This window comes from Canis lupus, chromosome 38 (genome assembly GCF_048164855.1).
Source record: "Canis lupus baileyi chromosome 38, mCanLup2.hap1, whole genome shotgun sequence".
NCBI classification, from domain to species: domain Eukaryota; kingdom Metazoa; phylum Chordata; class Mammalia; order Carnivora; family Canidae; genus Canis; species Canis lupus.
Window position 1 is genome coordinate 22,870,835 of NC_132875.1, and position 26,268 is coordinate 22,897,102.

General features: G+C 39.1%; 1 protein-coding gene and 2 pseudogenes across 15 annotated transcripts in view; 1 reads left to right on the top strand and 2 right to left on the bottom strand.

Annotated features, from left to right (window-relative positions):
• The window catches only part of MDM4 (MDM4 regulator of p53), a 66,263-nt gene that overhangs the window by 27,938 nt on the left and 12,057 nt on the right, over nt 1-26,268 (bottom strand). For 9 of the 15 annotated variants that reach the window (XR_012025763.1, XR_012025762.1, XM_072814477.1 and 6 more), the window contains exons 2-6: nt 20,478-20,590; nt 18,966-19,040; nt 6,869-7,002; nt 5,470-5,525; nt 368-435 (exon numbers count right to left, since the gene is read on the bottom strand). Coding sequence is in view for 8 of the 15 variants with exons in the window: in XM_072814477.1 (XP_072670578.1) it covers nt 368-435; nt 5,470-5,525; nt 6,869-7,002; nt 18,966-19,040; nt 20,478-20,590 (446 nt within the window). In the remaining 7 variants the exon portion in view is untranslated. Of the gene's footprint in view, nt 1-367; nt 436-5,469; nt 5,526-6,868; nt 7,003-18,965; nt 19,041-20,477; nt 20,591-26,268 lie in introns of those variants that run through there. The other 6 variants (XR_012025768.1, XR_012025767.1, XR_012025766.1 and 3 more) reach the window with 3 other exon arrangements.
• Nucleotides 3,420-3,507, top strand: LOC140627080 (U6 spliceosomal RNA; annotated as a pseudogene).
• LOC140627087 (U4 spliceosomal RNA) lies at nt 10,624-10,742 on the bottom strand (annotated as a pseudogene).

Here is a 26,268-nt window from a genome sequence, read left to right on the forward strand (position 1 = left end):
AAGCTTTCAGAATGGTCTGACATGAACTTAACTGCAACAAGCCTGTTGAAGTCTAATAAAGCCGTTTTCTTCAAACGCCTATATACATATACCATCACACACACAGGCACACACAAACCCCAAAGAAAATGCAACTGGAGGAACTGAAGATCAGAAGTGCTACATCCCAAAGAAAGATTCAGAGACTGGAACTCTGTTATGGGCAGAACAGAGAAGTTTCACTCTGTCCCTGGTCTGTGAACTCCCAAGAACCTTTCTTATTAAATTCTTACCACATTTAGAGAAAGGTCTTGGGAGTCCAAGATCCATAGGTACAGAGAAGGGGCCACTCTGTACAACAAAAGAAGTCACCGTGTGGTGATTTTACCTTCAGTTGGTCTTGACTTGGAATATCCATACTGTGATCCTGTGCGAGAGCGAGAGTCTGAGCAGCATCTGGATAGCAAGTAAAACAAAAGGAAAACCTTCCCTGGTAATAACCATTCTTTCCACATAAAAAGGACCTCAGCAAACAACCCTGGAGCCAGGTTTGCTCCCTAAAGCTGTACTTCTCCATGTTGGTTGGACAAAGCTCTCATCCAAAAGGGAAAAATCAAAACTGATAAAAATGGTAAAGACCAAGACAGGCTATATTCAAAATGTATTACCAAAATGTAATCTGGAAGAAAATGAAAAATAACTAAAAATGTTCAGAGCAAAATTTCAAATTTTAATATGAAAGTGATTCCAACCAAGAAATAATGGAATATTTTTTATCATTTCTTCCCACAGGTAATCCACCTAACTTGTAAACAACAGCAAAAAAAGTTTGGCCCTTAATTTTTATTTTCAACTATTAAAAGTTATGCAGGCTTATGAAATCTGAAAATCTAGAATTTTCCCCACTTGCTTCATAACACAATAGCACCTCATGTAAACTTACATTCTACAGTGTCAATGAAGATTTCCTGATTTAAATTCCCATTACCTGAATACAGAGTAATTTTGTAGTTAACAAGTTTTATATTTCAGTTATTCTAAACATTTCCTAAGAGGGAAGCGAAAGCAAATAAAGTTTTTCCCAAAGTCAATGAAAAGCAAAAACAGTAACCTGAGTGAAATTCTTAGATTGTCTGATAGTATTCTTAGATTGTCTGATAGGACTTGGAAATTTTCCAAGAAAAATGGAAAATGAAAACTTAACTACAGGAAAACAATAAGCTGTAGAAAATTTAATAATCTAGACCGCTCATTATATGAGGTTATATGTAATTGAAATGTTCCCAAATAAGTCTACCAAGGGCTGGATTCACTAACTACTATTCAAGTCCAGAGATAAGACACTTAAGGTAAACCTCATCCTTGTGTAATAAAGACTGCCAGAGAAAAGAATACTGATCCTACAACTGGTCTGATAATTCAGTTGTTCTGCACAAAACAATTTCAAAACTGTAATTATAAAGAGCATGATTTTATACAAGCATTTTTATAGGTAAACAGAGAATACTGAGGAGTTCAAGAGAAAGCATTTTCTGACCACAGTGGTCTTCAAAGATAAACAAGAAAACACAGATTAAGCATTTCTTTAATAAAGCAACTTGATTACTGTCATTTATAGTTCTAACGCCTTACTACCTTCCTTAGATTAAAATATTAAGAAGCAAAAAGAAATTATCTGGGAAAACTATAATGTACAAAGGAACTTTAAAATAACAAAGTTTGTCATATATTTCATTTTGTTCATATACATATGGAGATCTGGACAAATGATTCATAAAGGACCACTTTACTTTAAACAATGGCATTTTCTCAACCATCAAAATAAAGGTTTAACTCACTTGCAAAGGTGTACAATAGATGATACAGAAAACACTTTTCTTGGGGATCCCTGGGTGGCTCAGTGGTTTAGTGCCTGCCTTTGGCCCAGGGCATGATCCTAGAGTCCCAGGATCGAGTCCCACATCGGGCTCCCTGCAGAAAGCCTGCTTCTCCCTCTGCCTATGTCTCTGCCTCTCTCTCTCTGTGTGTATCTCTCATGAATAAATAAATAAAATCTTAAAAAAAAAAAAAAGAAAAAAACACATTTTTTCTCATTTGTCTTTTTAAATAAAATACACGCAACCCAATTTATTTAGAACAGAGATGACCAACCACAAGCACCAATGCAAGTTCAAGTCAGAGCAGACAATTATCAAAATTACTGTGTGGCAACTTTCTGGTTTTGAACATTGTACTAGGGTTATATAAGATGTTACCATTTGGGGAATCTGGGTAAAGAATATTTGGAACTCCTTATAATACGTCTACTACTTTTTTTGTAACTGAAATTATTTCAAAGTGACAAATTTAAGAATAAAATGTTTTGAAGATTTAAAGTTCAGAGAGAAATTTGTGTTAAGAAAAATTAACTGGAGCAAATTCTGTTATAATATCAAGTGTGTGGCACAATGAAAAGAGCAAGAAATGGTCAGTCAGAAATATCTGTTCTACCAATTGTAAGTGGCAACCAATCTTGGACAAATCGCTCATTCTATTAAAAAAAGCAAAAAACAAAAACACAAATAAAACAATATTTTAAAACCCTTCAGTTTCATCATCTCTAGACCTTCCTCATGGGGTGGTTGTGATAATTCAATTGAAATGTTATCAAGCGGTGCCTGGGAGGCTCAGTCTTATAGCTAAGCATGTGCCTTCAGCTCAAGTCATGATCCAGGAGTCCAAGGATCAAGCCCTGTGCAGCGTCTGCTTCACCCTTTGACTCTTCCCTCCTCTTGCGTGCGCTCTCTCTCAAATAAATAGCTTAAAAAAAATAATGTTATAGAAATGTTCACTTTAATATATGGCATGTTAGGGTAGCCCCGGTGGCGCAGCGGTTTGGCACCGCCTGCAGCCTGGGGTGTGATCCTAGAGACCCGGAATCGAGTCCCACATCGGGTTCCCTGCATGGAGCCTGCTTCTCCCTCTGCCTGTGTCTCTGCCTCTCTCTGTGTGTCAATAAATAAATAAAATCTAAAAAAAATATATATATATATATGTATATATATATATGACATGTTAAATACTGTAGTGCAAGAAAGAAAAAGTGAGAATTACACCCACTCCAGATATTCAGAGAAAAGATCAGAAAACAAATTCTAATAGAGTAGATGAACAAATACAAAATCCTGTGTAGTGCTTGCTTCAGCAGCACATATACTAAAATTGGAACGAGGGACGCCTGAGTGGCTTAGTGGTTGAGCATCTACCTTTGGCTCAGGGAATGATCTCAGTTCAGGATGGAGTTCTGCATCGGGCTCCCTGTGGGGAGCCTGCTTCTCCCTTTGCCTATGTCTCTGCCTCTCTCTCTCTCTCTCTCTCTCATGAATAAATAAAGAAAATCTTTTAAAAAAATAATAAAATAAAATAAATAATAAAAAATAATAATAAAATATAAAATAAAATAAAATAAAATAAAATAAAATAAAATAGAAGATTAGCATGGCCCCTGTGAAAGGATGACAGCATATTCGTGAAGCATTCCATATTTTTAAGAAATAGTGAAAGGAACTATAAGGGAAAGGAGGGAAATCAAGTGGGGAAAAACTAGAGAGGAAGACAAACCATGAAAGACTCCTAACTCTGGGAAGCAAAGGGTTGCAGAAGGGGAGAGGGATGGGGGCAATGAGGTGACTAGGTGACAGGCACTAAGGAGGGCACTTGATGGGATGGGCATGGGGTGTTACACTGTATGTTGCCAAACTGAATTTAAATCAATCAACCAATCACTCTTCTGTGTATTTTGGGCCTGCAGTGAGTATCCCAGGGAAGCCTTACTATTTCACAAGTGACTGAATTTCAATAAAGACACTATATTATTTGCAAGGCCTTCCATCTGAACAGAAATTTACAGCTGGGTGAAGTGGGTAAAGTGAGCAAATGGCTCAATGAAGTCAACAGGCTCCAAAATTCAATATAAGTTAAAAATCACATTTCAATATGAAAATAGTTTCTCTGTTCTCACGTTAAATCATAAACCTTTATTAAGAATGGATTCTTCTCAATTATTTGTTTCAGTAAACTGGAAAGATAACCAATCTAAAAGAATTACAAACTTGGGCTTTCTTCAAAGGATAAGGTTACCTAAAATCTAATTTGAAGCTCACAAAAGCGCTTCACTTAGGAATGGAAGGGAAAAGTTTCATTATTTGGAAATGATTAAGAGATAGTGTTACATTTCAGTTATATCCAGTTGATCCACTGATCTCTAATACACCATACTTCAGACCCCAAAGCAGCCCGTTTCCTCACATACCTAATAAATTAAACTCAAAGGACAATATTTAAAAGATATGGAATTAAACAAAGGGTGTTAGACAAATTGGCATTCATATAACAGAAAGCTAAAATCATTAGCTAGATGAAAGTTCTTCAGGGACCTTTCTAACAGATGGATTGGGTTAACACCATGAGCCCACAGAATCAATATCGCTGAAAAAGGGACAAGCAGACCTTATATGACTCAGATGAGATGCAACAGATGTACAAAGCACCACCTATGACACCTTCTCAGCAAAAAATCTAAACTTGAAACTATTCAGCATTACACTAGTTTACCAAAAATAAAAGAAACAGAGAAACATGTTAACATCACAAGGACAAAATCTGCAACCTCAACTAGAATGTGGGAAATTCTACAGGACAAATGATCCATTTCTTCAACAAATAAATGACATAAAAATAAAAGGAGGATTGTTTTATAAAGATACTTAGAGACATACCAACCAAATGCAATGTGTGGACTTTGGCTCTTGATTTCAACAAGCCAAATAAAAAAGATACTTCTGAGATAATTGGGGGTAACTATACATACACTGGCTATTGGATAGCATTATGAAGTTATTATTCATCTTATTTTTTTTATTTATTTTTTATTTTTTTATTTATGATAGTCACACAGAGAGAGAGAGAGAGAGAGAGAGTCAGAGACACAGGCAGAGGGATAAGCAGGCTCCATGCACCGGGAGCCTGATATGGGACTCGATCCCGGGTCTCCAGGATTGCGCCCTGGGCCAAAGGCAGGCGCTAAACCCCTGCGCCACCCAGGGATCCCCTATTATTCATCTTATTATTATTAATTTTGTTGGATGTAAGAATGACATTTATAGTTACGTTTAAAGGAAAAAGGTCCTTAACTGTTAGAGATTTTAAAGGTATGTCTAGATGAAAAAAAGAAGTAAAATTAAGGAAAAAGAAAGTATATCCAGATGAAGCAAATGTAGCAAAATGTTAACAATTACTAAGAGGTGGGTATTATACTAATCTATTTTCAGTCTATTTGAAATTTTTCACAATGAAAAATTAACATACTAATAACATTCTGTATTACGGTATCTCTCCCAGTCATGCCAACATAGCAATTCATTTCCATCTTGATCCTCCTTGTTTTCCCACCATTTGCCCCCTTTGAGCTCAAAGCTGTGATACAGACTGAAGAAATAGGATGTGACATACCTGTAGTAGCAGTGGCTAAAGTGACAAGATTCCTTCTTAGCATATCATAGAGAGGGCTGTAAAAGACAAAAAAAAAATTAATAACCCCATAGTTTTCCATTAAAATATTCCATGTCTATCAGATATGTGATCTTCTAACTTTCTCTATAACACATGGAGAAGAGAATGTTTTCCCCACAATAGGTTAGTAATTATTTAAATGTCAAGATGATAATGTCCAAGCACTTGTGTTACTTTGCCCCTATTAAGAAACTGATAGGGCAGCCCCGGTGGTGCAGCAGTTTAGCACCGCCTGCAGCCCAGGGCGTGATCCTGGAGACCCTGGATCGAGTCCCATGTCAGACTCTCTGTATGATGCCTGCTTCTCCCTCTGCCTGTGTCTCTGCCTCTCTCTCTCTGTCTCTATGAATAAATAAAAAATCTTAAAAAAAAAAAAAAAAAGAAACTGATTAATTTACATTTTATTTAATTAGCTAACCGTAACACAAGATTTCCTTTGGAGACCATTCCTTCCTTCTTTCCTTCCTACTTACAAAGAATTAAGTTTTACAATTTTAATTGGGGAAAGGGTGGAAGTTCATGATTCATAAGTTTTAGGGGCGCTTGGGTGGCTCAGTTGGTTAAGCATCTCCCTCCAGCTCAGGTCATAATCCTGGGGTCCTAGGATCAAGCCTGCTTGTCCCTTTGCACCTTGCTGGTGCTCTCTCTCGCTATCTCTGTCATCACAAAGCTGAGAAAGAAAACATTGGTTCATTACTAATTACCTTTTGACTCTATAACTCTGTAACTCTATGCAGCTGGAGAAAGTCAAACAGGTCAGAGAAGCTCTACAGTAGAGCTTATGAAGCCCATCATCAACCAGCAATGCTACATCTCTCTCATCAGCTCACTCTTCCTCTCTATAACAGCTGCTGCACAAAATTCTAACCTAGCCACATCAAGCTCATCCTACTCAGGCCTTTGCACACAATGTTTACTCTGCCAGAAGCTCTCCTCCAACCCTCTCCTGCAGCACCTCTCACTCCTCACTTATCCTGAAGCTCTCAGCTCAAATATCACTTCCTAAAGGAATCTTATCCCAACCCCTAAGATCCTAAATCCCACCCCCTACACAGCTTCATGTACCTTTTTTCTGTAACATCCACAGTATAATTTTACCATGTGCTGGTGTGATAATCTCATGAAGATGGGGAAAAGCATCTACAGTCTCACTGTTCTTTAAGCTCCATAGAATCTGAGATTATTGCTCACTAACATGGTCTTAGGGAATCACAGGCTACCTGACATGTGTAGGCCCTTAAATATTGACTGACTAAAGGAATAAATAACCATTAATATCCTATAAAGATTGAGTGGTTATAAGCACCCAAAAAGATAAACAAACCTTCACTCTTCTTACCTTGGATCTTTCACGGAGAAACTCTGACGTCCTAGCAGTTCTCCCAAAAGATCTCCACCACAGTACACCATATGCTGTTCCTGCTGATCATAAAGCTGCTTCACCATTATATACTGGCCTAGATAGTGCATGACCTGCATGGCAATAAAGCAGCATGAGAGGTCTGTCCAGCTGCTCCAAAAATCACAAAATTATTATGAGAAGATAGGTAAGTTAGTTTGCTAAAGAAAGACAAAACATATATGAGCGTGACTGTCAGTGCTTGTGTAAGGAGTCCTACAACAAGACAGTTGTCCCCAATCACTAGGTTCATCCACTTATTACCATGCTAGACATCAAGAGATTCTTACTTTTTAGAATAGAAACGTAGTGGTCTGACAGTGAGAAAAGTATTGAATTTACCTACTATCCCGTTAAAAAATCTCACCAGTTCAAATAAAGAGGTCTGTTCTAAAACTAGAAGTAATAAACTTTAAATGTGCCTGGGTCATAAAAATATTTTCCAAATCCAGGGACACACAACTACAAGACGCTTTTGATGCATATTCATTTCATTCTTTTTCACAAATGAAGTACAATGTTTAATAAGCCATCAGCACTATAACTGCATAAAATAGTGTTTATCAAATAAAAATTTAGTATATCTGGATTTTTTCCACAGAGTTCACAAAAATGGAAGAAACTCAGACAAGTTCATGATTCGTAAGTTTTAGGGATGCTTGGGTGGCTCAGTTGGTTAAGCATCTCCCTCCAGCTCAGATCATGATCCTGGGGTCCTAGGATCAAGCTTGCTTCTCCCTCTCCACCTTGCTGGTGCTCTCTCTTGCTATCTCTGTCACTATCTCTGTCTGTCTCTCTCTCAAATAAATAAATAAAATCTTTAAAAAAAAGTTTGATTTATTTTTTCCTAATGTTTTCCCTATGCAGATTTTTTTAAACTGCTTAATATTTAAGTTCACTTAATGACAGTAAAAACTGTTGCCACAGATTACAGGCAAATCAAAGCAGCTATCTTTAACTTTAGGCCCCAACTTCTCAGGAATTATCAGATATCTGCACAGATTTTCCGAATACTGTTCCCATTATATTGGTACAATAATGCTCCTAGGCTCCCCTCTATACCAAGCAACATTTTGCCCGGATAATCAAGTATCTAGGGAGAAATAAGATGGGGAAGAGTATTTACTGGAAGAAAAAGAAGAAAGATTTAATTTATGTCTGTCAAACTTTCAGAAGAAATAAATCCACTCTAAGTATTCAAAGTAATAAGGTCTTCTAATACAATAGAAACTATTATCTATAAATGTGTACATAATTAAGTGCCTGTAGCCATGCCACACCATCATAATCTCTAGGCTCCTCAAGCGCCAGTGGGAGAGGAGGCAGGTAAATAAGGTCTCTATACCATGGCTTGTACAAAGCAGACCACTCATAAACTGACTGGTGCTAAGCGCTGAGGAAGCAACTGACTACAAAAAGAAATTTGGAAGAGTATGCCCTCTTCTGGCGGGGTGAAGAAACCTCATGGTTACAGCCTTGGGACTGTGGCACTCCATGAAATTGGACATTATTAAGAGTCCACTGAACTCCTGATTCACAAACTTCCTTTCTAGCATCTGCTGCAAAAAATTGCTCAGGACTTTAAAAGAAATCTATGCTTCTAGAGTGCAGCTATTGCTGCTTTGCAGGAGACAAGTGAGGCCTATCTGGTGGGCCTTTTTAAAGACACCAATCTGTGTGCTATCCATACCAAACATGTGACGATTACATCAAAAGACATACAGCTAGCATGTCACAGAGAATGTGCCTAAGAATCAACTCTGATGGAAAACATTTCATTCTTTAAAACAAATTTTTTTTCTTCGTAGTTCTGAACTTTAGATTTTTTTCCCATGGGGTCAAAAGGTACCAAAGTATACAACTACAAGTGGAAAAATAGGGAACAGAAATCAGGTATTGGCATTTTTTCCATTTTTACATGTGTGAATTTTTTTTTTTAAGATTTTATTTATTTATTCACAACAGACATAGAGAGAGAGGCGCAGAGATACAGGCAGAGGGAGAAGCAGGCTCCATGCCAGGAGCCTGACGTGGGACTCAATCCCAGGACCCCAGGATCGCGCCCTGGGCCAAAGGCAGGCACCAAACCGCTGAGCCACCCAGGGATCCCCATGTGTGAATTTTTTAATATAAATGTGGGGGCCTAAAAAAATAAAAAAATAAATGTGGGGACCTAAGACATTCATGTTTCAGTAAACATGTTTCAGCAGTTCAACTTCATAACAATTATAAATAAACCTGTTATATTTTTCGGGACAATTTGGATTTTTAAATTTTTTTTAAAGATTTTATTCATTAATTTGAGAGACAGAAAGAACGAGAATGCACACAAGAGAGCACAAGCAGAGGACAGGCAAAGGGAGACGGAGAAAGACTCCCCACGGAACACAGAGCCAGACGTGGAGCTCAATCCCAGGACCCTGAGATCATGACCTGAGCCGAAGGTAGATGCTTAACTGACTGAGTCACCCAGGCACACCTGGATTTACTTTAAACAAGCAAATTTCTTACTAACAGTAACTATATGGGATTGGTAGCATATTTATCATACAGTAGATCCATTCATTCACTATACTTTCCTAACAGTTGTCCTATATGCAAATACATGTTTTTAATGTCATCTGTCTTCTGTGCTATTCCTGTAAGATTGCTATTAAAATTGATTAGGCAGGGGCACCCGGGTGGCTCAGTCCGTTAAGCATCTGCCTTCAGCTCAGGTCATGATCCCAGGGTCCTGGGATAGAGCACCACAACAGGCTCCTTACTCAGCAGAGAGACTGCTTCTCCCTCTCCTTCTGCCTGCCGCTCCCACTGCTTGTGCTCTGTCAAATAAATAAAATATTTTAAAAATAATAAAAATAGGGCAGCCCGGGTGCCTCAGCGGTTTAGTGCCACCTTCAGCCCAGGGTGTGATCCTGGAGACCTGGGATCAAGTCCCATGTCGAGCTCCCTGCATGGAGCCTGCTTCTCCCTCTGTCTGTGTCTCTGCCTCTCATGAATAAATAAATAAAACCTATAAAATAATAATAATAAAATGAAATGTATTAAATAGGGGGTGCTTGGGGACGCCTGGATGGCTCAGCAGTTGATCATCTGCCTTCAGCTCAGAGCATGATCCCGGGGTCTGGGGATCAAGTCCTGCAACAGGTTCCCTGCAAGGAGCCTGTTTCTCCCTCTGCTTATGTCTCTGCCTCTCTCTCTCTCTCTCATAAATACATAAATAAAATCTTTACAAATAAATAAAAAATAAAAACAAATAGGGGGCACCTGGTGGCTCAGTCAGTTAAGCATCTGCTTTCAGCTCAGGTCATGATCTCAGGGTCCTGGGATGGAGCCCTGTGTTGAGCTCCCTGCTAAGCAGGGAGTCTGCTTGTCCCTCTGCTCCTCCCCCAGCTCATGCTCTAATAAATAAATAAAATCTTTTTTTTTAATGCCTTAAATGGAGTGCCTGGCTGGCACAGTCAGTTAAGCATCCAACTCTTGGTTTCAGCTCAGATTGTGATCTCAGGGTTGTGAGAATCGAGCCCCACATTGGACTCTGCTTAACACTCTCTTCTCCTCCATCTGCTCCTTCACCTACCTGTGTGCTCACTTGCATGCTCTAATAAATAAATCTTAATAAACAAACAAATAAAAATAAAAGGCATTAAACTAGGGGTGCCTGGCTGGCTCAGTCCATAAGTGCAACCCTTGATCACAGGGTTGTGTGTTCAAGCCCCACGTTGGGTGTAGAGATTTACAGTTTTCAATTAGCAATAATCAATCACGCTTCGGATAAACCTCATTGGCTACAATACTGCCACTGCACAAAGCTAGAGATTATTTCAAAATAAAAATCTTAAAATAGGGATCCCTGGGTGGCGCAGCGGTTCGGCGCCTGCCTTTGGCCCAGGGCGCGATCCTGGAGATCCGGGATCGAATCCCACGTTGGGCTCCCGGTGCATGGAGCCTGCTTCTCCCTCTGCCTGTGTCTCTGCCTCTCTCTCTCTCTCTCTCTATCATAAATAAATAAAAAAAACTTTAAAAAAAATCTTAAAATAATAAGACAAAAATAAATATATTAAACTAAAAAAAACTAACATGTACATAATTCAACTCTCATACCATACTGCCCCAATGCACACAAACTAAGAACCAGTATTTAAAAAATTAAAAATTAGGAAATTCTTCTCTACGCACCAGGTAGGGTCAAAATTCATAATAGAGAGCTTCATGTAAACTCTGTCCAACTTTTTCCACAGTAAAACATTCTGACCAATATGTACTTAATTTCTTCTTAACCCAGGAAAATTTTACCATGTTATTGAAGGAGATAGCACAATTCGTTACAACAACTTTACTGATATAAAAATCCGTACTTTGGGGTGCCTGGGTAGTTCAGTCATTCTAGGTGTCTGACTCTCCATTTCTGCTCAGGTCATGATCCCATGGATCGTTGGAGATAGTCCCGTGCCAGGCTCCTCACTCAGCATGGAGTCTGCTTGAAGATTCTTTCCCTCTACCCCTCCTGACACACACTTGTCCATGCACTCTTTCTCTCTCTCTCAAATAATTTTTTAAAAAATCCATACTTCGGTAAGTTTCAGAATTCTAGAGATAGGGGGAGGGGCAAGATGGAGGAAGAGTAGGGTCTCCAAATCACCTGTCTCCACCAAATTACCTAGAAAACCTTCAAATTATCCTGAAAATCTATGAATTCGGCCTGAGAATTAAAGAGAGAACACCTGGAATGCTACAGTGAGTAGAGTTCGTGCTTCTATCAAGGTAGGAAGACGGGGAAAAAAGAAAGAAACAAACAAAAGGCCTCCAAGGGGGAGGGGCCCCGCGAGGAGCCCGGCTGAGGCCGGGGCGAGTGTCCCCAGGACAGGAGAGCCCCGACCCGGAGACGCAGGAGCTGCACCAACCTTCCCGGGCGGAAAGGGGCTCCAGGGAGGTGGAGCAGGACCCAGGAGGGCGGGGATGCCCTCGGGCTCCTGGGGACACTAACAGACACCTGCGCCCCCGGAGAGTGCGCCGAGCTCCCTAAGGGCTGCAGCGCGCACAGCGGACCCGGAGCAGCTCGGGGGGGGGGGGGGGGGGGGGGGGCTCGGGGGCGGCTCCGCGGAGGGGGCTGCGGGGCGGGAGCAGCTCGGAGGGCCTCGGGCGGGGGCTCCGTGGAGGGGGCTGCGCGGCCGGGAGCGCGAATCCAACAGCGCAGGCCCAGAGCACAGGGCGCCGGGACACAGCCCAGGATCCGCCCCGTCCCCCCCCCACCCCCGCCGGACAGGCAGAGGCCCGGAGGGCGCAGGACAGCACAGCAAGGACGCTACTGCCCCGAGCTGAGCAGATCAGCGGCCCCACCCCAGAGCCTCCAGGCCCTGCAGACGGAGAGCTCCGGAGTTCCTGCCGGAGCTGAATCCAGGTTTCCAGAGCTGGCCCCACCACTGGGTCTGTTGCTCCTGGGGCCTCACGGGGTAAACAACCCCCACTGAGCCCTGCACCAGGCAGGGGCACAGCAGCTCCCCCAACTGCTAACACCTGAAAATCAGCACAACAGGCCCCTCCCCCAGAACACCAGCTAGACGGACAAGTTCCAGGGGAAGCCAAGGGACTTAGAGTACACAGAATCAGAAGATACTCCCCCGTGGTTCTTTTTTTTTTGTTTTGTTTTGTTTTGTTTTGCTTTTTGATTTGTTTCCTTCCCCCACCCCCTTTTCCTTTCTTTCTTTTTCTTCCTTTTTCTTTTTTTTTTTTTCATTTTTTTCTTCCTTTTTTTTTCCTCTTTCTCTTTTCTTTCCTTCTTTCTCTCCTCTCTTTTTCTCCTTTTCCCAATACAACTGCTTTTGGCCACTCTGCACTGAACAAAATGACTAGAAGGAAAACCTCACCTCAAAAGAAAGAATAAGAACAGTCCTCTCTCCCACAGAGTTACAAAATTTGGATTACAATTCAATGTCAGAAAGCCAATTCAGAAGCACTATTATACAGCTACTGCTGGCTCTAGAAAAAGGCATAAAGGACTCAAGAGACTTCATGACTGCAGAATTTAGAGCTAATCAGGCAGAAATTAAAAATCAATTGAATGAAATGCAATCCAAACTAGAAGTCCTAACGACGAGGGTTAACGAGGTGGAAGAACGAGTGAGTGACATAGAAGACAAGTTGATGGCAAAGAGGGAAACTGAGGGAAAAAGAGACAAACAATTAAAAGACCATGAGGATAAAGGGAAATAAACGACAGCCTGAGGAAGAAAAACTTACGTTTAATTGGTGTTCCCGAGGGCGCCGAAAGGGACAGAGGGCCAGAATATGTATTTGAACAAATTCTAGCTGAAAACTTTCCTAATCTGGGAAGGGAAACAGGCATTCAGATCCAGGAAATAGAGAGATCCCCGCCTAAAATCAATAAAAACCGTTCAACACCTCGACATTTAATAGTGAAGCTTGCAAATTCCAAAGATAAAGAGAAGATCCTTAAAGCAGCAAGAGACAAGAAATCCCTGGCTTTTATAGGGAGGAGTATTAGGGTAACAGCAGACCTCTCCACAGAGACCTGGCAGGCCAGAAAGGGCTGGCAGGATATATTCAGGGTCCTAAATGAGAAGAACATGCAACCAAGAATACTTTTTATCCAGCAAGGCTCTCATTCAAAATGGAAGGAGAGATAAAGAGCTTCCAAGACAGGCAGCAACTGAAAGAATATGTGACCTCCAAACCAGCTCTGCAAGAAATTTTAAGGGGGACTCTTAAAATTCCCCTTTAAGAAGAAGTTCAGTGGAACAATCCACAAAAACAAGGACTGAATAGATATCATGATGACACTAAACTCATATCTCTCAATAGTAACTCTGAATGTGAACGGGCTTAATGACCCATCAAAAGGCGCAGGGTTTCAGACTGGATAAAAAAGCAGGACCCATCTATTTGCTGTCTACAAGAGACTCATTTTAGACAGAAGGACACCTACAGCCTGAAAATAAAAGGTTGGAGAACCATTTACCATTCGAATGGTCCTCAAAAGAAAGCAGGGGTAGCCATCCTTATATCAGATAAACTAAAATTTACCCCGAAGACTGTAGTGAGAGATGAAGAGGGACACTATATCATACTTAAAGGATCTATTCAACAAGAGGACTTAACAATCCTCAATATATATGCCCCGAATGTGGGAGCTGCCAAATATATAAATCAATTATTAACCAAAGTGAAGAAATACTTAGATAATAATACACTTATACTTGGTGACTTCAATCTAGCTCCTTCTATACTCGATAGGTCTTCTAAGCACAACATCTCCAAAGAAACGAGAGCTTTAAATGATACACTGGACCAGATGGATTTCACAGTATCTACAGAACTTTACATCCAAACTCAACTGAATACACATTCTTCTCAAGTGCACATGGAACTTTCTCCAGAATAGACCACATACTGGGTCACAAATAGGGTCTGAACCGATACCAAAAGATTGGGATCGTCCCCTGCATATTCTCAGACCATAATGCCTTGAAATTAGAACTAAATCACAACAAGAAGTTTGGAAGGACCTCAAACACGTGGAGGTTAAGGACCATCCTGCTAAAAGATGAAAGGGTCAACCAGGAAATTAAGGAAGAATTAAAAAGATTCATCGAAACTAATGAGAATGAAGATACAACCGTTCAAAATCTTTGGGATGCAGCAAAAGCAGTCCTGAGGGGGAAATACATCGCAATACAAGCATCCATTCAAAAACTGGAAAGAACTCAAATACAAAAGCTAACCTTACACATAAAGGAGCTAGAGAAAAAACAGCAAATAGATCCTACACCCAGCAGAAGAAGAGAGTTAATAAAGATTCGAGCAGAACTCAAAGAAATCGAGACCAGAAGAACTGTGGAACAGATCAACAGAACCAGGAGTTGGTTCTTTGAAAGAATTAATAAGATATAAACCATTAGACAGCCTTATTAAAAAGAAGAGAAAGAAGACTCAAATTAATAAAATCATGAATGAGAAAGGAGAGATCACTACCAACACCAAGGAAATACAAACGATTTTAAAAACGTATTATGAACAGCTATACGCCAATAAATCAGGCAATCTAGAAGAAATGGACGCATTCCTGGAAAGCCACAAACTACCAAAACTGGAACAGGAAGAAATAGAAAACCTGAACAGGCCAATAACCAGGGAGGAAATTGAAGCCGTCATCAAAAACCTCCCAAGACACAAGAGTCCAGGGCCAGATGGCTTCCCAGGGGAATTCTATCAAACATTTAAAGAAGAAACCATACCTATTCTCCTAAAGCTGTTTGGAAAGATAGAAAGAGATGGAGTACTTCCAAATTCGTTCTATGAAGCCAGCATCACCTTAATTCCAAAACCAGACAAAGACCCCACCAAAAAGGAGAATTACAGACCAATATCCCTGATGAACATGGATGCAAAAATTCTCAGCAAGATACTAGCCAGTAGGATCCAACAATACATTAAGAAAATTATTCACCATGACCAAGTAGGATTTATCCCCGGGACACAAGGCTGGTTCAACACCCGTAAAACAATCAATGTGATTCATCATATCAGCAAGAGAAAAACCAAGAACCATATGATCCTCTCATTAGATGCAGAGAAAGCATTTGACAAAATACAGCATCCATTCCTGATCAAACCTCTTCAGAGTGTAGGAATAGAGGGAACTTTCCTCAACATCTTAAAAGCCATCTACGAAAAGCCCACAGCAAATATCATTCTCAATGGGGAAGCACTGGGAGCCTTTCCCCTAAGATCAGGAACAAGACAGGGATGTCCACTCTCACCACTGCTATTCAACATAGTACTGGAAGTCCTAGCCTCAGCAATCAGACAACAAAAAGACATTAAAGGCATTCAAATTGGCAAAGAAGAAGTCAAACTCTCCCTCTTCGCCGATGACATGATACTCTACGTAGAAAACCCAAAAGTCTCCACCCCAAGATTGCTAGAACTCATACAGCAATTTGGTAGCGTGGCAGGATACAAAATCAATGCCCAGAAATCAGTGGCATTTCTATACACTAACAATGAGACTGAAGAAAGAGAAATTAAGGAGTCAATCCCATTTACAATTGCACCCAAAAGCATAAGATACCTAGGAATAAACCTAACCAAAGAGGGAAAGGATCTATGTACCCTAAAAACTATAGAACACTTCTCAAAGCAATTGAGGAAGACACAAAGAGATGGAAAAATATTCCATGCTCATGGATTGGCAGAATTAATATTGTGAAAATGTCAATGTTACCCAGGGCAATATACACATTTAATGCAATCCCTATCAAAATACCATGGACTTTCTTCAGAGAGTTAGAACAAGTTATTTTAAGATTTGTGTGGAATCAGAAAAGACCCCGAATAGCCAGGGGAATTTTAAAAAAGAAAACCATAGCTGGGGGCATCACAATGCCAGATTTCAGGTTGTACTACAAAGCTGTGGTCATCAAGACAGTGTGGTACTGGCATAAAAACAGACACACAGATCAATGGAACAGAATAGAGAACCCAGAAGTGGACCCTGAACTTTATGGTCAACTAATATTCGATAAAGGAGGAAAGACTATCCATTGGAAGAAAGACAGTCTCTTCAATAAATGGTGCTGGGAAAATTGGACATCCACATGCAGAAGAATGAAACTAGACCACTCTCTTGCACCAGACACAAAGATAAACTCAAAATGGATGAAAGATCTAAATGTGAGACAGATTCCATCAAAATCCTAGAGAAGAACACAGGCAACACCCTTTTTGAACTCGGCCACAGTAACTTCTTGCAAGATACATCCACGAAGGCAAAAGAAACAAAAGCAAAAATGAACTATTGGGACTTCATCAAGATAAGAAGCTTTTGCACAGCAAAGGATACAGTCAACAAAACTAAAAGACAACCTACAGAATGGGAGAAGATATTTGCAAATGACATATCAGATAAAGGGCTAGTTTCCAAGATCTATAAAGAACTTATTAAACTCAACACCAAAGAAACAAACAATCCAATCATGAAATGGGCAAAAGACATGAACAGAAATCTCACAGAGGAAGACCTAGACATGGCCAACACGCACATGAGGAAATGCTCTGCATCACTTGCCATCAGGGAAATACAAATCAAAACCACAATGAGATACCACCTCACACCAGTGAGAATGGGGCAAATTAACAAGGCAGGAAACAACAAATGTTGGAGAGGATGCGGAGAAAAGGGAACCCTCTTACACTGTTGGTGGGAATGTGAACTGGTGCAGCCACTCTGGAAAACTGTGTGGAGGTTCCTCAAAGAGTTAAAAATAGACCTGCCCTACGACCCAGCAATTGCACTGCTGGGGATTTACCCCAAAGATTCAGATGCAATGAAACGCCGGGACACCTGCACCCCGATGTTCACAGCAGCAATGTCCACAATAGCCAAACTGTGGAAGGAGCCTCGGTGTCCACCGAAAGATGATGGATAAAGAAGATGTGGTCTATGTATACAATGGAATATTCCTCAGCCATTAGAAATGACAAATACCCACCATTTGCTTCAACGTGGATGGAACTGGAGGGTATTATGCTGAGTGAGGTAAGCCAGTCGGAGAAGGACAAACATTGTATGTTCTCATTCATGTGGGGAATATAAATAATAGTGAAAGGGAATATAAGGGAAGGGAGAAGAAATGTGTGGGAAATATCAGAAAGGGAGACAGAACGTAAAGACTGCTAACTCTGGGAAACGAACTAGGGGTGGTAGAAGGGGAGGAGGGCGGGGGGTGGGAGTGAATGGGTGACGGGCACTGGAGGTTATTCTGTATGTTAGTAAATTGAACACCAATAAAAAAAAAATCTTAAAAAATAAAATAAAAGCCATATGAGGATTATACTTAAAAAAAAGAATTCTAGAGATATAGTTCAAAATGATGTGCTTAATATAAAACTATAAAGGAAATTATGACTATTCTAAAAAATCTAAAATGCTTCCAATTTGTTTCCTTGAGAGATACAATGGCTCGGGAATACAGTGTTGCTTATGGTTTTCAGAAAAGTTTTTTAAAAGCGTGATAATTTTGTTTCTTTCAATTAGGAAAGGTTAGATTTTTATCCAAATAAATGTAAGCAATTCAAAGAGATTAACATTTTAATATTGAGTCTTCTCTACTTAAAGGAATTCAATTTGTTTTTATTAAAAAACAAAACAGGGCAGCCTGGGCGGCTCAGAGGTTTAGCGCCGCCTTCGGCCCAGGGCGTAATCCTGGGGATGGGATGAGTCCCAAATCGAGTTCCTAGCATGGAGCCTCCTTCTCCCTCTGCCTGTGTCTCTGCCTCTCTCTCTGTGTGTGTCTCTAATGAATAAATAAAATCTTTTAAAAATAAATAAATAAATAAATAAATAAATAAATAAATAATAACAAACAAACCTTCAGGTCTAAATAAGTTAAAGGTGCGTTTAAAATAACTCACAGTGCTCAGAAAAGTATCTGACATATTTATAATGAAAAACTACTGCATTTAATTCCTGCCTGGCAGTACATCCTATAAATCATAGACAGTGTCATTTTTTAAATCTTGTACAGGCTTTGCATTTTAACTGTGAGATCAATGATTTCATGGTTAGTCTTCTGTTTGGCTGACAAATACTTCAAAAGGAAATTTAAAGGAAATATGGAGTTCAACTTAGCTCAATGGTCTTTATTTTTTTTTTTTAAGATTTTATTTATTCATTCATGAGAGAGAAAGAGGCAGAGACACAGGCAGAAGGAGAAGCAGGCAGAGGGAGAAGCAGGCTCCATGCAGGGAGCCTGATGCAGGACTCGATCCCGGGTCTCCAGGATCACACCCTGGGCTGAAGGCGGGCGCTAAACTGCTGAGCCACCCTGGCTGCCCTCAATGGTCTTTAAAATAAAGCAAAAGTTGCCTCTCTAGTACCTCAGGAGTAGAATTTTCTTTCTTAGGCCTGATTTCAGAACCATACATTCATTAGCTTCTACTTTTTTTTTTTTTTTCCTCTCATCAGCTTCTATTTCTCAGCTGTTCTTAAAATGGAGAATTCTCTTTAATGGCTTACCTCTTTAACAGTGAACATTTCACCTTGTGCACCTGCTGCCTGCAAAATCTTCAAAAGTGGAAGTTTTGGTCGTACCTGATATAAACATAAAATAAACCCATTATTTACATTTCAACTAAATTGGTTTCTGAAACCCTAAGGAACAAGAAAACCTTAAATTTTTTTTTTTTTTTAACAAACCCTGTTGGATACTTATGATCTAATAACATACAATCTTCCAATACACAATATACTGGCAGATAATCAGACTACTATTTGTTACCTTCCTGAAAAATCACATTTCCAAAAGACAGCACATTCACACCTACTAGGATGGCCATAACAAAAAGAAAAAAAGGGGAAAAAATAAGTATTGGCAAGGATATGGAGAAACTGGAACCCTTGTGCACTGCTGGTGGGAAGATAAAATGGTTCAGCTGCTATGGAAAATAGTTTGGCAGTTCCCCAAAATGTTAAAGACAGAATTACCAAATGACCCAGCAGTTCGACTCCTTGCTATATACTCGAAAGAACTGAAAGCAGGATTCAAATAAGTATTTGTACACCAGTGTTCACAGAAGCATTATTCACACTAGCCAAACAATGGAAACAACCCAAATAGCACCGACAGATGAGCAGATAAGCCAAATGTGGCATAAACACACCAGAGATAGTAACTTTTGACGTTATCTTGACTCTTACTGTGGAATCTGTCGTTAGCCACACAGTCTTTAAAATTTTTATGGTCAAACTTGTCTCTCTTCCTCTTACAGCCTCTTTGGTTTTGTCTTATTTAAGGCCCCTCTTTTCATAAGCATCCCCTAAGTTTTCTTCTAATATTATTTCACTTTTTACATTTAAATTTTCACCTATCTGGAATTTGTTTTTATACAAAGCTTGAGGACTTCATTTGTTTCCTTCCAGAGATGGACAATTACATCAAAACTATCTATTATATAAGCCACATTTTCCCCCAACAAATCTAAATTCCACTTCATCATATACTAAGGTATATATTAAATATTGTGCAATGTTTATGAAAACACAAAACAAAATTATGTATTTCTATATGTTAGAGGAAAAGATCTGGAATAAGACACAGTGTTGTCTTAGGAGGAAGGGACTTTAGGGGAAGAAGGGAAGAGATAGATGGTCAAGGAGTCTCTATGATAAATACATTATAAACACATTATAAAATTGAATTTTTAATAAGAATACATTTGCTATATTCAAAATTAATTTTTAAAGAAAACATGCTTGTTAAAATGAAATGAGAGAAAAAACAAACATATAATTTGGCCCCAAATTCTCCACAAGCCACTTATACCCTAAAATGCAATAGTTTTCAAAATGTCCCAATATTTTGAGCAATCTGTAAACTCTACATCTTTAATCAATAATCAATTCAAATTTTGAGCACTGACACCTTTTCCTGGTTTCCCTAATAAGCCATTTTAAAAAATAATCCTTTTTGCTCTACATAAATCCTACAGTCAGAATACAGAATACTAGGAATGCCTAAAAATGATTTACCTGATTGGTTTGTTCTGGGGAGATCCTGCAAGCACTGTCAGAAGTTGAACACTGGGCAGAGGTGGCAAATGATGTCATTTTGGCAGTGAAGAAATCGCAGTCTGTTGATAAATCTGAAAGGAAAAAAGCATTATGAAATCTCTTCTAAAGCAGAAAATTCTCTCAAGATGTACAAAATAGCAGAAGAAAAAAAATGACAGGTATCAGAGCGCCCTACACAAATGCAATATATTCATATGAAGTTCTTGATACTCTTCTGATCCCTTTCTAAGTTCAGATCCTACAAAAAACTCAAAGGCTTAATTAAGGTTAAGAACCATCCATGCTTCCCTCAGGTGAAGCCTGAAACAGAAACAGGTTCAGGCATGCTCCAACCTCCACAGTGATGATAATGAGTAAACTGTTTTAGGGGGAAGTCAAATTTACAACCATTATCTACCCAATGAATATCGGAGTTTCAGGAACTCCTCCTCTCTTGGGTAGTGCTCAAGAGCACCCCCTGGAAGACAACAGATGTAAGAGCTGGGGGAATTACCAAGTAATAAAGTTAAGATTCTGTGAGCACATCAAGAAAAACCTTTGCAACATGTTGAAACATGTCTTGGCAAGGAACCACAAGAAAATGATAGTCAAAATGCTCAGTATCAACTAAAGCAACTTTTAATACCTGCCCACCCCAAAGAGTACAACTAAATATTTACAAAATGGGTTAAAACAAAGTGGAGGGATGCCTGGATGGCTCAGAGGTTGAGCATCTGCCTTCAGTTCAGGTCGTGATACCAGGGTCACAAGATGAAGTCCTGCATCGGGCTCCTTGCATGAAGCCTGCTTCTTCCTCTGCCTGTGTGTGTCTCTGCCCCTCTCTCTCTCTCTGTCTATCATGAATAAATAAAATCTTTAAAAAATAAAAAATAAATAAAACAAAGTGGACATATAGCATCAAGGAAAGATGTAGCATGAATTGAATCACATTCTACCATCTCTCCTTAAAAAAAAAAAAGGTGTAAGAGGAAAAACAAATTTTAAAATAAGCTTAAGTTTACCTTCAGGCCTTTTTCTAACAAAAAAGGTAATAAATGATCAGTGAGATTTATGAAATAAACACATCGGGGAAACGGTGAAAGGGGCCTGGAAAAACTGACAAATATTCTGGCTAAAACTAAAAAAATTCCTCAATCTTCTGAGAGTACTTACTAACTCTAACAAAATAGAAATTCCTCTCCCCCCCAACTGCTTCCCTTGCTACAAAATGGGAAGTCAAATAGGATATAAGCATAATTTACAATTTTAAAGCAGCTAGCTTTTAATTAGCATTTCAAACCTTATACATAAAACACCAATCCTGATCTCCCCAAACCTGCCAGTCCTGCAGTCTTCCCCATCTCAGCAAATGACAACTCCATCCTTCCGGTAGGTCAGGTCAATGACCTTGAAGCCATCCTTGATTTCTTTTTCTTTCACACTCCACATCCAGTTAATAAATTCTAAAGCTGTATCTTGAAATATATCCAAACTCTAACCATTTCTCACCACTTCCATTATTACTGCATGAATCCAAACCACCTACCTCCCAACTGCACTACCCTTTTAAGGTCTTCTTGCTCCCACCCTTGCCTCTCTAGCTCCTAACCTCCCCCTTTTGTCTGTTCAAATGTCAAGTTTACCAAGGGGGCCATCCATTTTTAAAACTGCAACTCCCAACCCCCAGTATTCCCTATCTCCTTCTCTGCCTTAGTTTTCTTTACTATCCTTGTTACCAACCAACACACTATACATTTTATTTATCATGTAAAACATAAGCAGCAAGTAGCAGGGATTTGTATTTATTTGTTAATAAATACCTGCTGCCTAAATTGACAATTATTACACACTGTAGAGAAACACGATAGATATAAATATCACTAACAGTGTGGATTTCGGGGGGAGGGGTACCTGGCTGGCTCAGTCTGTGGAGCAGGGCTGTAAGTTCAAGCCCCACATTAGATCTACACTTACTTAAAAATAAAATCTTAAAAATAAAAATAAGCAGTGTGGATGGTTTCCAAAAATGGTCCCCACTGAACCACATCTTCCAAGTGGCTCTGCAACATTCATTAGCAGAATACAGTGGAAGTGATAATGTGCCAATTCCAAGCCTGGCAGTTTCATTTTTTGTGCTTTTTGAGGCCCCTAAAATCTGACTACTCTACTGGAGATCACATAAAAGGGCCATGTGGAGAAAAGGTTCAGTTGAGCCCAGTCTTCTTCCAGCCATTCCCTCCAAAGCACCACATATTACAGGACATTCCAAAAGCAGCTGACACCTGACTACAGCTGCATGCCAGACAAGAACCATCCAACTCAGCCCACAGAATCATAATAAATAAAATGGCCACTGTTTTAACTCACTAAGTTGTTGAGGTGGTTTATTACATAGCATTAGATAATCAAAACAAATGGCACAGACTTTCATAGAGCTTACTCTGTACAGGCACACAGATTAACCCATTTAACACTTAAATAAACCTATGACATTGGTAATGTTATCAGCTTTTTTTACCTCTAACACAAGAGAAGCAGAGATGTTATCTGCCCAAGATAATAGAATTCTATGAACTGCTAGAGTCAAGATTTCAAACTCAAGAGTTCTGAAATCTCCGCTGAGTAATATTTTTTGCCCATTAGACCTCAATGTACAGAATTAATCATAATCCTTTCCTTCAACATACTTTGTTTACCCACACATGGCCCATTTTTCCTTGATTCTTCCTAATGCAGTAAGTATCCACAAAGCAGTATGCTTGACAATAACCTATATTTAACTGTAATACCCCTATCTCTCCCCAACAATCATCCTGAATCCTGTTTTGATTTTCTTCCCTTCTTCTTTATGCATTTTACTGCATCAAAATGGAATGCTAAGGAGTAAATATTTTTAGTTCAGTCGCTTTTAACTTAAGGAAAAAAAAAAAGCAGGTAATCTTAGATTTTTATTTCACTAAAATTCCTACTTGTGTCACGTTAGTTAAAATTTATTGTAAACTAAATATAATGTAAAATCTACCATTTCTAAATGTACAATTCAGTGACATTAAGTACATTCACAGTACTGTACACCATCAACACTATCCATCTCCAGAACTTTTTAATCAACTAAATTGAAATTCTGCACCCATTAAACAGCGAACTCTCATGATGACCTCCTCTCCCCAGGCCGTGATAACCACAATCCTTTCTATCTTTAAGAATATGCCAATTCTAGATACCTCATCTAAGTGAAACCACAGTATTTGTCCTTTTGTGTCTGGCTTATTTCACTTAGCATGTTTTTAAGATTCATACTTTATTTTTCATTTATTTTGACTGCTATATAATATTCCAGTGTGATGAACATTTGGGTTGTTTCTAGGTTTTCACTATTATGAACAATGCTACTAATAATATTCTTGTACATGTGCAAAAAAAGTGTCTCGAGTATATCTACAAGAGAAATTGCTAGATCATAGCATGTATGAATACTCAACTTTAGGAACTGACACCAAACTATTTTCAAAGTGTTTGTACCAATCCACAGTCCCATCAGGAATGTATAAAATATTCTATGAATCTATTTCCTCTAATACTTTTTAATTTTTGCCAAATAGGAATTGACTTTTTCTCTGTTCACTAATGACAATGATGCTAAATCTCTTCATATGCTTATCAGCCTTGTGTTTCCTCTTCTATGAAATACCAGCTCATGTCTTCTGGACATTTTTCTAATGGATTTTGTTATATTCATTAATTCATAATAGTTCTTTATATTTTTTTAATATTACCTCTATGTAAATTGGGTGTCCTGCAAATATTGTCTTCTAACTTGTAACATTTTTTCCATTTCCTAGAAGATACTTTTATGAAAACTTAATTTTAATAAAATCAAATTTATATTTATCATCTTTTTCAGCCAATGACCTGATTTAAGCAATCTTTCATTCCTCAAGGTCTCATATTCACCTCACATACTAAAATTTGTGAGTGTGTATGGTAAAAGGATAACATTTTTAAAATGACATTTAAATTCTTTTTTTTTTTTTTTAAGATTTTATTTATTTGGGATCCCTGGGTGGCACAGCGGTTTAGCGCCTGCCTTTGGCCCGGGGCGCAATCCTGGAGACCCGGGATCGAATCCCACATCGGGCTCCTGGTGTATGGAGCCTGCTTCTCCCTCTGCCTATGTCTCTGCCTCTCTCTCTCTCTCTCTCTCTCTCTCTCTCTCATAAATAAATAAATAAAATAAAAACTGAGCTGCTTTAAAAAAAAAAGATTTTATTTATTTATTCATGATAGACACAGAGAGAGAGGCAGAAAAAAAAAAAAAAAGAAAAAAGAAACAGGCAGAGGGAGAAGCAGGCTCCATGCAGGGAGCCCGACATGGGACTTGATCACGGGACTCCAGGATCACACCCTGGGCTGCAGGCGGCGCTAAACCGCTGCGCAACCGGGGCTGCCCGACATTTAAATTCTTAATCCATCTGTAGTGGACTTTTTTTTTAGAAATCTATTTTACTCTTCTTCCCTATAGGGAGCCATTTTTTTCCAGCTCAATTTATTGAACATGCCTCTTTCCTGATTGCCAGCCATCTCTGCTGTATATCAAATTTTCCTTAAATACATGAGTGTTTATGAGTTCCCTGTTCTCTTCCACTGATCTCGCCCCCTTCACATTCCCATTGATCTATGTTTATTCAATTTAAAAGTCTTCATTCCTATCTTATGAGTCTTACTAACCAGCAAAGCAAGTTTTCTCTTCCCTATTCTTTTTAAGAAGTGACCAGCTATTCTTGGCCCCCTAACTTTAAGTTTCAATTTTAATTCCAATATAGTTAACACAGTGTTCTTTTAGTTTCAGGTATACAATATAATGATTCAACAATTCTTTACATTAATCAGTAATGTAAATTACATTAATGCTCATCATGTAAGTGTACTTTTTAATGCCGATCACATATTTCACCCATCCCCCACCCACTTTTCCTCTGGTAACCATCAATTTGTTCTCTTTAACGGTCTGTTTTCTTAGTTTGTCTTTTTATCCTTTGCTCTTTATATTGTTTCTTTAATACCACATGAGTGAAATCATATGGCATTTGTCTTTCCTCTTATTTTGCTTACCATTAAGCTCTGGATCCATCCACGCTGTTGCAAATGGCAAGATTTCCCTTCTCTTTTATAACTGAATAACATTCCAACATACTGTGCTTATATGCCAATCTTTTTTATCCATTTATCTATCAATAGACACTTGGGCTGCTTCCATAATTTGGCTATTGTAAATAATGCTGCAATGAACAGGGGGTATGTAGCCCTTTGAATTAGTGTTTTGTATTTTGGGGGTAAATACCCTGTAGTGCAATTACTGGATCATAGGGTAATCCTATTTACAACATTTTGAGGACCCTCCACACCGTTTGCCAAATGGCTGCACCAGTTACATTCCTGGTCCTCTATCTCTTCCATATAAATGTTAGTATCATCTTTATCAAGTTCCATAAAAATCCCTGTTGGGATTTTAGATGAAATTACCTTTATATACAGATCAAATGGTTTTCTAATCACTAACAACATATATTTCTCTACTTATTAAAGACTTATTTAATTTCTTTTAGTAAAATTTTACAATTTTCCCTTTAGAAAGCTAACACACTTGTGTCAGAATAATTTCTAAAGTTGAGGGGCGCCTGGGTAGCTCAGTCAATTAAGCATCTGCCTTCAGTTCAGATCGTGATCCCAGGGTCCTGGGATGGAGCCCCAAGCTGGCCTCCCTGCTCAG